Source organism: Heloderma suspectum, chromosome 2 (genome assembly GCF_057233095.1).
Source record: "Heloderma suspectum isolate Gila_16-S chromosome 2, 16-S_ref, whole genome shotgun sequence".
Classification (NCBI taxonomy): domain Eukaryota; kingdom Metazoa; phylum Chordata; class Lepidosauria; order Squamata; family Helodermatidae; genus Heloderma; species Heloderma suspectum.
The window spans coordinates 206,003,456-206,016,753 of NC_139459.1; the positions used below are offsets into that span (position 1 = coordinate 206,003,456).

The window sequence follows — 13,298 nt, forward strand, 5'->3', positions numbered from 1 at the left end:
TCAGTCATTTGTTCCATTACTTATGAGCCCCCAACGATGGGGGTGTGTGTGTATGCCACTGGCTGTACTTCCTGAATGGTTAGTGCCCCACTTTTGTCAAACCCCTTGAATTACAGCTGAAAGTCCTGACTTCGCTCCCATCTGGGTGTGTTTCCTTTCAACTTCAATGTGGTGGTGTACAGAGGCCAACTGCCAAAACAGTTATCCTTGTTCCAATATTTCTGGCCCTGACTGTATATAAATTTACATAAGCACATGTTATGCGAATTGGCATCTGCTTTTGTCCTCCTTTGTGCTGATGAAAGTCCTCTTTTTTTGGCAATACTCTTGGGCTCCAAGATCACCGCAGACAGTGCTGTAGCCATGAAATTAAAAGACGCTTGCTCCTTGGGAGGAAAGCTATGGCAAACCTAGACAGCATAGTAAGAAGCAGAGACATCACCTTGCCGACAAAGGTTCGTATAATCAAAGCAATGGTTTTCCCGGTAGTAATGTATGGCTGTGAGAGCTGGACTGTAAGGAAGGCTGAGCGCTGAAGAATTGATGCGATCGAACTGTGGTGCTGGAGAAGACTCTTACGAGTCCCCGGGACTGCAAGGAGGTCCAATCAGTCAATCCTAAAGGAAATCAACCCTGACTGCTCATTGGAAGGACAGTCAGATACTGAAGCTGAAGCTCAAATATTTTGGCCACATAATGCAAAGAGAAAAGTCACTGGAAAAGACCCTGATGCTGGGAAAGACTGAAGGCAAAAGGAGAAGGGGACGGCAGAGGATGAGATGGCTAGATAGCATCACCGATGCAATGAATATGAACTTGAGCACACTCCGGGAGACAGCGGAGGACAGGAAGGCCTGGCATGCTATGGTCCATGGGGTCACGAAGAGTCGGACACGGCTTAACAACTGAACAACAATGACGAAGTGGCCACCCTAAACCTAATTCCCCTTTTAGGTTGCAAGGCCTGGTGAAGGTCATTTTATCCCTATTCGTTTGAAAGTCTTTTACTGCATGGTAAGGAAAAGGAGCCATCCCCAAACAGTGTCAGTCAAGCACCTGCTATCGCATACCCAGATATTGATCTGCTTAGGAAAACACACATGCAGAGGGCATTGTCCAAATAAACACGAAGGGGAGTTGTGTTGTAATTTTTAACTTTTGCCCACTGCTTCACCTTGCCTTCTTTAAAAGATTTCTGTACAGGCTTATTTCCCATTTCAAGCAGACCCTAAAATGCAGAAACAACACCCAAGAAACAGAAGTGTGTATCAACAGAAGTGTGGATCAACATATCCTGAATGGTTACTGCCCCACTTTTGTCAAATCCCTTGAATTACAGCTGAAAGTCCTGACTTCGCTCCCATCTGGGTGTGTTTCCTATCCTTTCAACTTCAATGTGGTGGTGTACAAAGGCCAACTGCCAAAACAGGTATCCTTGTTCCAATATTTCTGGCCCTGACTGTATGTCCCTGAATGGCATCCCAGGGGCCATAGGATTCTATTGATGTACTTCTCTGTGGGTGGAGAGAGAGGTCCACCCTCAGAAGCTCCCCAGGGGCCACAGAAAGCTCCGCTACCATTGCTTCTCCATCATTGGTATGTGAATGGCAGAAAGAGGAAAAAGGGGTGCCCTGGGGGCATGTCAGAACAAATTAGGGGATAAAAGATAAATTCCCCTGAAACTGGCATACTTAATTTTCTTCCTCCATAACCATCACACTTTTCTCACTGCTGGTGTGTGAGCCCAACAGGACTTTCAGTTTGGAGTTCTTCCACCTCCACTGTTCCCTCTCCTGCTCCATAGAATTCTTCTGCCTGTATTAGTAAGGGGTAAAGTGGGCAAATTATTTCACCGACATCCAATGCATTGTGCTTAGGACTGATGAGTGCATTTCCTCTGTTCCATACATTTACTGTTCTGCAGGTTCACTTTGTCCACTTTTCCTGAATTCTGATTTAACTAGTAGAAATGTTAAAATAAATTTCTAGAATTGCAGCATGCATAGCTGGCCTTCTCCATCAATAAAACACTGCATAAAGCAGTCTAGATGTAAGATTCTTTGTAGGAAGTGTTTCTTTCCAATATGCATGTGGATTCATGCTCATTAGTGAACCACAGCATAGAAAGAATGCTGATGCAGCCATACATACTATTGCATCAGCATTGCTTTTTGGCTGAGTTCATGTATGCATCAGAAATGCAGAAGGGGAAAAAGATACAAAAGAACTGGAAGTAAATGCAGAGTACTTCTCAAGGAATTTGAGAACTGATTTTCTAATGTATTGTTGCACAAACTGCTAGTTTCGCCCCCTGGAGGCTAGTCCAATTTGCCCCAAAGAAGAGAGTCAACTTCAGGCTGGGTCCAACTTGATTTTATTGTTTGCAAACAGTTCGACAAAGGAGCTCACGCTCAAAAGCAGAGTCGACCCTGGGCAACCCCCGCGCTACAGTTTTATCACTTAGCTTGCATTCCTCAGCCAGCGTGTTACTTTTGATTGGTTGCCAGCGGTTTGCCTAGCAACCTTATCTTAGGGTTACTGTCCGCTCATTCCAGGCATGCGCAGCTCTTACAATACTACGTGCTGCTTAAGGCACATGCAATGGCTTTTAGGTTACATTTTTACTACAGTATCTCTTCCAGTTCAGAAATAAGGCCAGGTAATTTAGAGCTTCAAAATCCAAGAAGAATTTTGGATGAGGGTAATTTTGGATGCATTTCTAATTGTATTCACCCTGACATTACATAAGATAATTTACTTACCCAAAGTGTCTCACTAGAATGTTTGATATTCCCTTGCAATTAAATACTGTTTAATTACTCTCCAATTTCCAGAAGTGCAGCCATGTTAGTCTGTTGCAGCAAAAACAGTGAAGAGTTTTGTGGCACCTTAAAGGCTAACAAATTTATTCTAGTATAAGTTTCTGTGAACTATAGCCCACTTCATCAAATGCATGAAGTGTCAGTGCTTTCTGCATTTAATTTCATTCTGATCTCACTGTTTACAATTCTCCCATCAACACTACCACCACCATGTATACTGTATATATATCTTGATATAATATAACACATTTCATGTATCAGGTAAATGGGCTATAGTCCATGAAAGTTTATGCTAGACTAAATTTGTAGTTTTTAAGGTGTCACAAGACAGTTCATTCTTTTTGCTCTGATTTCCTACTTTTTCCTAGCTATCAGTGGTGTCATTAATATACAAGATTGTGCATATAATTAACATTGTTTGCTTTTATCTTGCTTGTAGATTTCTGCTACAACTATTCATCACATCATTGTAGAAATCCCATATACTGGTTTGGAGGGTTTGTATCACTGCAGTCTAGCATTGATAGTGCTCTTATTGAAGTAAGTAGAACTTTTTAGTTTAAGAGTCTAGTTTTGTCTTTTCTTTTGAATACCTTGTATGATCCACTATTATAAGTCTCAACATTATATTGTTTTTAAAAAGGACCCCTGTTGGGCTAATAACTTGACACTTGGCATCCATAATCTACCTGATGAGGTCTACACTTGTGCAAAAGGACACACCGATTCAGTAAAAGTCATCACATGTACAGCAAGTTAAAAAGTTGATGCATTTACCCTTTTTATTCCAATTTGCAGCATGTCATATCATATATTACTTTCAATCTATTTGGTGAAAGCTACTGATGTATTTCCCCTTCATGGATCACTGCCTTGTTGTGGCGAAGGGGCTTGCGTAACTCAGTGAAGCCATAAGCTATGCCGTGCAGGGCCACCCAAGACGGACAGGTCATGGCAGAGAGTTCTGACAAAATGTGGTCCACTGGAGAAGGAAATGGCAACCCACTCCAGTATTCTTGCCAAGAAAACCCCATGGAACGTATCACAAGGCTAAAAGAGATGATGCCGGAAGATGAGCCCCTCAGGTCGGAAGGTGTCCAATATACTACTGGGGAAGAGCAGAGGGTATTTCCAAGTAGCGCCAGAAAGAGTGAAGCGGCTGGGCCAAAGCCGAAAGGACACTCAGCTGTGGATGTGTCTGGTGGTGAAAAGAAAGCCCAATGCTGTAAAGAACAATATTGTTTAGGAACCTGGAATGTCAGATCAATGAATCAAGGTAAGCTGGAGGTGATCAAACATGAGATGGCAAGATTGAACATCGACATCTTGGGAATCAGCAAACTAAAATGGACAGGCATGGGCGAATTTAATTCAGGTGACCATTATATCTACTACTGTGGGCAAGAATCCCTTAGAAGAAATGGAGTAGCACTCATAGTCAACAAAAGGGTGGGAAAAGCAGTACTGGAGTACAATCTTAAAAACGATAGAATGATCTCAGTACGAATCCAAGGCAAACCATTCAACATCACAGTAATTCAGGTCTATGCCCTAACCACTGATGCTGAAGAAGCTGAGGTTGATCGGTTCTATGAAGACCTACAACACCTTTTAGAACTAACACCAAAAAAAGATGTCCTCTTCATCACAGGGGATTGGAATGCTAAAGTCGGAAGTCAAGAAATCACCGGGATAACAGGCAGGCATGGCCTTGGTGTACAAAATGAAGCAGGACAAAAGCTAATAGAGTTTTGCCAAGAGAACATGCTGATCATAGCAAACACTCTTTTCCAACAGCACAAGAGGCGACTCTACACATGGACATCACTAGATGGTCAATATCGAAATCAGATTGATTATGTACTTTGCAGCCAAAGATGGAGAAGCTCTATACAGTCAGTAAAAACAAGACCTGGAGCTGGCTGTGGCTCAGATCATGAGCTTCTTGTTGCAAAATTTCAGCTTAAATTGAAGAACGTAGGGAAAACCACTAAACCATTCAGGTATGACCTAAATCATATCCCTGATGAATATACAGTGGAGGTGAGGAATAGATTTCAGGGATTAGTCCTGATAGACAGAGTGCCTGAGGAACTATGGAAGGAGGTCCGTAACATTGTTCAGGAGGCAGCAACTCAATCCATCCCAAAGAAAAAGAAATGCAAGAAAGCCAAGTGGCTGTCTGATGAGGCTTTACAAGTGGCTGAAGAAAGAAGGGAAGCGAAAAGCAAGGGAGAAAGGGGAAGATATATGCAACTGAATGCAGAGTTCCAGAGAATAGCAAGGAGAGACAAGAAGGCCTTCTTAAATGAACAATGCAAAGAAATTGAGGAAAACAACAGAATGGGAAAGACTAGAGATCTCTTCAAGAAAATTGGAGATCTCAAGGGAACGTTTTGTGCAAAGACAGGCATGATAAAGGACAAAGAAGGCAGGGACCTAACAGAAGCAGATGAGATTAAGAAGAGGTGGAAAGGATACACAGAAGAACTATACAGAAAAGATCTTAATGTCCCTGATAGCCATGATAGTGCGGTCACTGAACTTGAGCAGGACATCCTTGAGAGTGAAGTCAAGTGGGCCTTAGGAAGCATTACTAACAACAAAGCTAGCGGTGATGACAGTATTCCAGCTGAGCTATTTAAAATCCTAAAAGATGATGCTGTTAAAGTGCTGCATTCAATATGCCAACAAATCTGGAACACTCAACAGTGGCCGCAAGACTGGAAAAGGTGAGTTTACATTCCAATTCCAAAGAAGGGCAATGCCAAAGAGTGTTCAAACTACCGCACAATTGCGCTCATTTCACAAGCCAGCAAGGTGATGTTCAAAATCCTACAAGCTAGGCTTCAGCAGTATGCGAACCGAGAACTACCGGAAGTACAAGCGGGGTTTCGAAGAGGCAGAGGAACTAGATATCAAATCTCCAACATTCACTGGATCATGGAGAAAGCAAGAGACTTCCAGAAAAACGTCTATTTCTGCTTCATTGACTACGCTAAAGCCTTTGATTGTGTGGATCACAACAAACTGTGGCAAATTCTTAAAGTGATGGGAGAACCAGACCACCTTACCTGTCTCCTGAGAAACCTGTACGAGGGTCAAGAAGCAACAGTAAGAACCAGACATGGAACAACCGAGTGGTTCAAAATTGGGAAAGGAGTACGAGTCTCCTCGTACAAAGGAGCTATTTGCGTTGCCCGTATTTTCGCCGTAGTCTACGTGAACATTTACGTAGACTACAGTGACTAAATAAGGAACGCGAATGGCGGCTCCCTATGGGGGCCGCCATTAGCGTACGCGCTTTTTTTTTTTTTTTTAAGTCACCCGTGATAGGCTACGTGATGATTGACGTAGCCTATCATGGCTGACTTTGCAGATCTAGCCATAATAGGCTACGTGAATCGTCACGTAGCCTATCAGGGGGCTTTTTTTTTTTTTTTAACTTTTGCGTTCGCGGCCGGGCGAGGCGGGAAGCCTCCTTCCCGGCCTGGATTTCAGCTGGGCCGAGGCGGGAAGCCTCCTTCCTGGCCTGAATTTCGGCCGGGCCGAGGCGGGAAGCCTCCCCCCCTCGGCCGGAACTTCGCGGGGGGAGCAGCGAAGCGCCTCCCCCCCACCGTGAACGTCCTTCGAGGACAGGTAAGCGACTTTCGTCCACCCCTAGCATTCGATGAAGCACTGCAACGGGGAAAATGGGTGAGTGTGAATAATCACATTTTAATGTGAGAGTGTTTAACCCGACAGGACACCGAATTCATTGCGATGGTGGGCGCAATGTAGATCGGCACTAAATAGGGCTATATTCTCACAACAATCTGAACGAACGTGCATAGGGTATGTTCAGTATGTCCTGTGAATCCCCCCAGTGTAAGAACTTATACCTGCACATTCTTTTTAGGTAAGCCTACACAGGATTCTAGTAGCATACACTTTTCACTCCCCTCACCCATATTGCCCTGGCTGTGGGCTGCTAAGATTTGGAGGTGCGGAGATAATAAGTCAAATCCAGGTTTGCTTACAAGGAAACTTTGAGTACGTACAGCACACAGGCACACCCAATGGTTGGATCAGACAGCTTCTCTGAACCCAGAGCCAAGGGGTAAAATGGCTTTTATACCATCCATGTTAGCAGTGAGGCAGCATGGCAGCAGCAAGCGTTAATTAGCGTTCATCTGCAACTTTCCCAGCATAGGCTAACAGTGCTTGTTCAGAGGGAAAACAATCAGAACTTTCCCAGCACAGACACCTGTAACTTGGCATAAACATAGCTTCACTCCTAAAGCACATCCTACGCCCTGATAAGATACTAGCCTTCATTAGCGCAGCCTCAGCACATTCCATGCTATCGACCTTTGACTCATCTCACATGCTCAGAGGCCCACTAGCAAGGAAATTGCACTTATAATGAACCTAAGCAAAGCATTATGGATCTCTAGGCCCCTCTAAAATTATAGGTGACTTGGTTACAGGCCTGGGGCCATTACACCCCCCCCCTTCATCAACTATCTACCTCAGGCAGAGTGAAGCTCTCAGCCTCAAAATTACCTCACACTTGTCTCAAATGACAGTTTCCTGCTTCCACTCTCCCACTGTCATAATGCTTGACTTGTGTTGGATCATGCAGAGTGCTATAACCATGTTCTGCAGAGCCCAATTACAGTTTCTCTACGGACCTTCCCAATCAACATGGGGAGGCTGGGGTGGAGGGCATGAAGCCAACGTGCATGTCCCTGTCTCCTCTCCAGGCTTAAGATCTTTGAATGCCCGAACAAGGATACTGTCTACATGCATGCATCCATATCTGATTTGTACATCGGTACTAGAAGGCTACTTTATCCAAGGTACAGATGATGTGTACAGTTGAACCTGGGTTGACTGAATGCACAGACCGTTGTGTGAATTGATGAATGCATTTTCACTTTAGGCGTGTTCACACATTAACACCAGGCTATACTTTACATGGTTGTATAAGTTAACATATATTCATCAATTCATAGAAGTATACATGAATTCAAACCAGGTATAGCTGTATGTGTCAACTGTATCCTGGATTCTAGCACCTGTGTACAAATCAGGTATGAATGCATGTAGACAGATTCTTACAGCCTTCTGAACATGCATACATACAATATGAATGCCCTTCCAGTGTAACATGTGAACATCCCTTTTATGTAATGATGTGAAGTGTAGCCCCCTGCAGGGTACCTGGAGTAGAACCGTTTTTGGTCCTGTGAACTCCCCTTTTCTCTGAGTCTCTCTTACACCATAGGGTTGTTGTGAGCAGGGCTGGCCCTAGGATAAATTGCGCCCTGGGTGAGGAGTGCCTTTGGTGCCCTTCCCCCTCCTCCCATGGTTAGTTTTGCAGGGCCACCCAGAGGATTTCTGGGGCCTTGTGAATGTTTGATGTTGGGCGTCTTGCTGCTGCCCCCTAGAAGGACTCATACACATGTATACAAAGCTGGGGGACACATGTAGAAATACTGCATGCATGGACTACATCTGAGAATTTTTACCTGTAGCTCTTCCTTGTTCTGGGATCAAGCAGAATGATAGACGTGCTTCATTTTTTCTTACATGGGGATAAGGGAATGGGGATTGGGTTGCACTTCTCCTGAGTACCTCCTCCAGATTCCAACTCCCTTCTGGCAGAGCTTCTTTCTGCTCCCTGGGGATCAGTTTCACAGGTCTTCTGGTTGTGGCCTGCTGCTGGCCTTCTCCACTAAGCATGCAGGAAGGATTCCTCCCTTAAGGCCTGGCCTCACACCACTCCAACTCCTTTCTCTGTGGTAACTGCCACCGAAGATTACTCTCCAGTGGCACCTTCCCTGGAAATCTTAGGTTCACATCAGTGGCATTCACACTGAGATTCAGTGTAATATTACATTCTAACATATCACTTCCTTTTTTAATGAAAACTTTAAACAAAATACTAAGAATTCTGGTGAGTGATGTGGCAGGATCAGGGGAGGATCCAATGGTACACACAGGAACTGAGGCAGGGGGCCCCTTGCTTTGTGGGGGCCTGAGGCAAATTGCCCTCCCCCCAGCAACGTGGCAGCTTTGCAGTATTGGCATATCATATGGTTTGTGTATGGCAAATGACATTAAAGTGGAAATTGAAAAAGGAACATACTTTAAAGCTAATTGAAAGAAGATTTTTTTTTTGTAGATAGGACCAAACAACCTATAAAAGCTTGAAAAAAAGGTTACAGATGCTTGCATTTTGCCACCCCAGCTTGCTGCAGACAGTATATTCAAAAAACACAGCCACTGAGCTCATCTTGGTGCCCGCTTCAGCCCAGTGCCCTTGCCAACCGCCCAGCTCACCCACCCCTAAGGTCCGCCCTTGTTGTGAAGTTAAAGGCAGAGAATGCGAAACAGCAGGTAAGCTGCCTTGAGGAAATTCTTTGAGGAAAAAGGGTGGGATAAAAATGTAATCCTAAAAGAATTAGCAGTGTTCTTTAATTAGTTGTTAAGTGGTCCAGTCCATTCGCTTCAATGGGATCTTCTTATCACGTAAGTCAAGCATTCTGACTGTGGGGGAGAGGTAGCAGAAAGCTGTCAAGTGAGACAAGTGTGAGGTAATTTTGAGGCTGAGGGCTTCTCCACATGGGGCTTTTATCCTGCTATTGAGATTGCTTACAGAAGTTTGCAGGTCCTTTACTTTTGATGTCAACCTCAGGGCATCTTCTGTGCTAAATGACCTTTATCCCATTTTTTAAAAGATTGCAGATAACCAGATTACAGCACATTGAGTTCCCTCCTGAAAAGGGGAAATCCCAGAATAAGTGGAGCTAGACCACAGTGCCATCTAGTGACTGTATAATGAAACTTATAGAACAGTGCAGATACGGGGCGGGGGGGGGGGAAGCGTGTGTTAAGGGAGCCCATCATGATCCTGCATTTAAAATGGAAGCAGAAAGCTCTGGTAAAGTTGCAGGATTTTAGCCTGGTGTAGAAATGCTGTCAGAGCCTTAGGTAGACAGATGATGGAGAGGGAGGGAAGCGACAAGGATATGCTACTGGAATCCTGTGTAGGCTAACTCAGAAGTAAGCCTTTCTGAACAAAGGGGGACATACCTATTCATATACACACATGTACCCAGCTAATAATGTACGTGTGGGTGTGTTTCAGAATCATCCTGTAAGCTGGAAATACTGCAGAGCCATTGCATCAGTACTGTGCAAGTGCTAAAAGACGTGTAAGGATGCGTGACAATTTGGTTTAACAGGACTTGCTCTCCAGTAAGTCAGAATAGAATTGCACCCTCCATTTGCAATCCTTACCCTTCATTATAAACTGATGGGGATGATGCAGGATGGCAGCTCTAGACCCTTCCTTTTTATTATAATTCAACACAAGGAAGCCTTCTGGATATCTCAAAAGCAAAAGCTAGATTATGACCATGCTAAAAGTATAATAATATTGTTCTGGAAACTGAGTTTGAGCTGGAATTGTAACATTTGTACTGAAATGGTTGCAGTTGTTAGCAAAACAGTTGTAGTTATTGACAAGACATCCAGATTGTATCTCATTTCATTATGTCTTCAAAGCCAAGCTGGAGCAAAATAATAATAATTTTCAAAAATTACTAACCTTTAATGAAAAAATCAATTCATAACAATCTGGGAACCTCAAAAGTGGGCATTTGGGATTTTTTCTACAAGTCCAGCCTTACAGTGTGCTTCTGTTACAATATGTGTCATTGTCATATACGTCTCTTATGCATTACTGCTGGGCCATGTTAAATTTTATCTTTTGTCACAACACCCACCTTATGTATTCACAGTCGTCCTTTTACTTTGTATGTGGTTTGTTGTCTTTATGGCATCAAAAAATTTAAGGGAAAAACTCCTTAGGGGGAAACTCTACCCTCCAAAAAACAGTCCAACGTGGGCTGAACATGCTCACTGGGTACATAATGTTGAGTAATTGTTGTGGGTGGGGAATCAGAAAGCAAGGGGGAAGTGGAATGGAATGGAGCGGCTATGAAAATGTACCAACAAACCTGTAACTGAGCCTAAAGAAAGTATCAGAAAGAATTGCACATTCCCCCCCGCCCCCGTTCCTTCCCCTTCCTCTGTTGATTCCCCTGTGCCAATTCTTTATTGTAGGCCCCTTGGGGGTAAGGACCATTTCTCTTCTATAAAACACCATGCCCACTGTAAGAATGGAACCAGGAGGCTTGGTAATGACTTTTTAAACTGCCTAATGGAGTAATTCATCATCGTCATCACTATTATTATTGTTATTGACTTTATGTATCTATTTTATTTATATAGCTTACAATCTAAAATTTGACACAGAGGAAATGACAGAGAAAGGGAGGGAATATGCAGTAGTATCAGTTACATTTGCTTAGGCTCAGAGTGCTTCCAGACATGGCTGTTATTTTGGTGTCATAGTGTCTCAATCACAGAATTTTACTGGGGGTCTAGACAATGTCATTTTCCACTCATTGCCCTCCCATGTTTTTGTTGGGAATATTGCAACCCAATCTGCAAGTTACAGGAAGGGGACTGTTTGGCATTTAGCTAGTTAATGCATGGGCATAGCTAGCCTTAGGAACTCTATAGCCTACAGTGGTTTCCTGTTTCTGCTCCCCCCGCACCTGCTGTCCTCCATTGCTGGGAGCATGTGCTCTCTCTCTCTTTCTCTCTCTCTCTCTCTCTCTCTCTCTCTCTCTCTCATATGCTGGTGTTGTAGAAATGGACTGAAAAGAGAAGCACCAAAGTGCTAGATCTTGTACACAGTGATCTCTGTGGTCCAATCGATGTGCTTTCATTAGAGAAGAATAGATATATTTTAAACTTTGTGGATGATTTTTCAAGGTAGTGCATAACATATCTGCTGAAGGAAAAGAGTGAAACCCGCAACATGCTGAAGAAATACATTGCCATGGTCAGAAACAAGTTTGGCAAAAGACCTCAGGTGCCGCAGTCAGACAGTGGTGGTGTACGTTTTGCACCACACCCAAGCATTCCTGGATGAATAGGGCAATACTGCACAGGAGCTGTGTGGCCTACACTACTGAGCAGAATGGCACTGCCGAAAGGAAGCTGAGATTTCTCCTAGAGATGACAAGTTGCATGCTGGTAGATGGCAGGCCTACCTGATCAATTATGGGGAGGTGCTATCATGACAGCAATGTATCTCCAGAATAGATTACCAACAGAGGGCACCACACAGACACCATTCTAGCTATGGCACATTAAAGCACCAAAGATGGAACATATTAGAGTATTTGGCAACAAGGCTTATGCTTATATACCAGAGCAAAAGAGGCACAGGTTAGACATCCAAGCAGAAGAGAATGTGCTAATTGGCTATGCTTCAGGATCCAAAGGGTATAGAGTGATGAATTTAAAAACAGGTGAAGTCAGCACAAGGCACGTGGTGTATTTTGATGAACAAAACAGAGCTGGCAAGAGAGGAACTGTATTAGACAGCTCAGAGAAGCCTGATGACAGATACAGGTCCCTCCCCAGTGTACTAGGCTACAGAAATGAGACAACAGAACCCTCACTACCAGAAATGCATCCGGAATCCGATATAGAGCAGGAAGAAGAGGTAGATGGTGTAAGAGGAGAACCCCTGGCCAAGCGCAGTACAGCTGAAGAAGGAGGTATAGATGGGGAGGTCAAGGCAGATGTGCTGGACTGCGACAGTGGATCAGATTCCAGAAACAGCTCTCAGACGCTCATTACAATCCAACAAAGGCATACTAGCTCAACGCCTGTTGCAAAGTTGGCACCATCCAATGAACCATCAGCTTGAGAAGAAATTGAACAAATGCAAAGGCTGAAGCCAGCCAGTGGAGTGAAGCAGCCCAAAAGGAAAGATGCACCTTGCACAAGAACAAGATGCGGATCCCAACCAAACTACCACTCCCCCTCGCCTGCCCTCCCGGACCTGGCTCGGCAAACTGTGAGGCGTTCGCAGACCTGCTTGACGAGTACCCACAGCTCGGCGAGCGCCGGACAGCTGCCCATCCTCCCTAGCGACCCGCCATTGTGTGCAACAGTGCTGGCTCGGGCGCTTCGGGTAGGTGATGTTGCGTAATCGGTGGCCGTAAAGAGGCCGTCTACGCAACATTACAGGCGTGAATGGAGCGTGGCCCCGTTACGGCCACTGAATACGCAACGTTACCTGCCTGGAAGCACCTGAGCCGCCACGGTTGCACACAATGGTGGCTCGCTAGGGAGGACAGGTGGCCCGTGGCTGTATCGGGCAGTTGCTGGGCTGTGACGAAGCTTGCACGGCGCTGCAAGCAGGGGTGGGTGGCAGCAGTGGCTTAGCAAGTGCCTGACGAAGCTGCGGGCCACCTCTCGCCTCCCACCTCTCTCTCTCTCTCTCTCTCTCTCCTCCCCTGTCTCTCTCTGCCGTCTTCCACTGCTGGGAGCATGTGCTTGCTCTTTCTCCTGCCAGTGTTGTAGAAATGGACTGAACAAACTCTTCTTTTGAACTGTAAGCTC

General features: G+C 44.6%; 1 protein-coding gene across 1 annotated transcript in view; it reads left to right on the forward strand.

The window, feature by feature from the left end:
• The window catches only part of LOC146353867 (ABC-type organic anion transporter ABCA8-like), a 129,193-nt gene that overhangs the window by 18,430 nt on the left and 97,465 nt on the right, over positions 1-13,298 (forward strand). Inside the window, exon 4 of the mRNA XM_084837521.1 lies at positions 3,262-3,362. Coding sequence (XP_084693647.1) covers positions 3,262-3,362 — 101 coding nt within the window. The remainder of the gene's footprint in view (positions 1-3,261; positions 3,363-13,298) is intronic.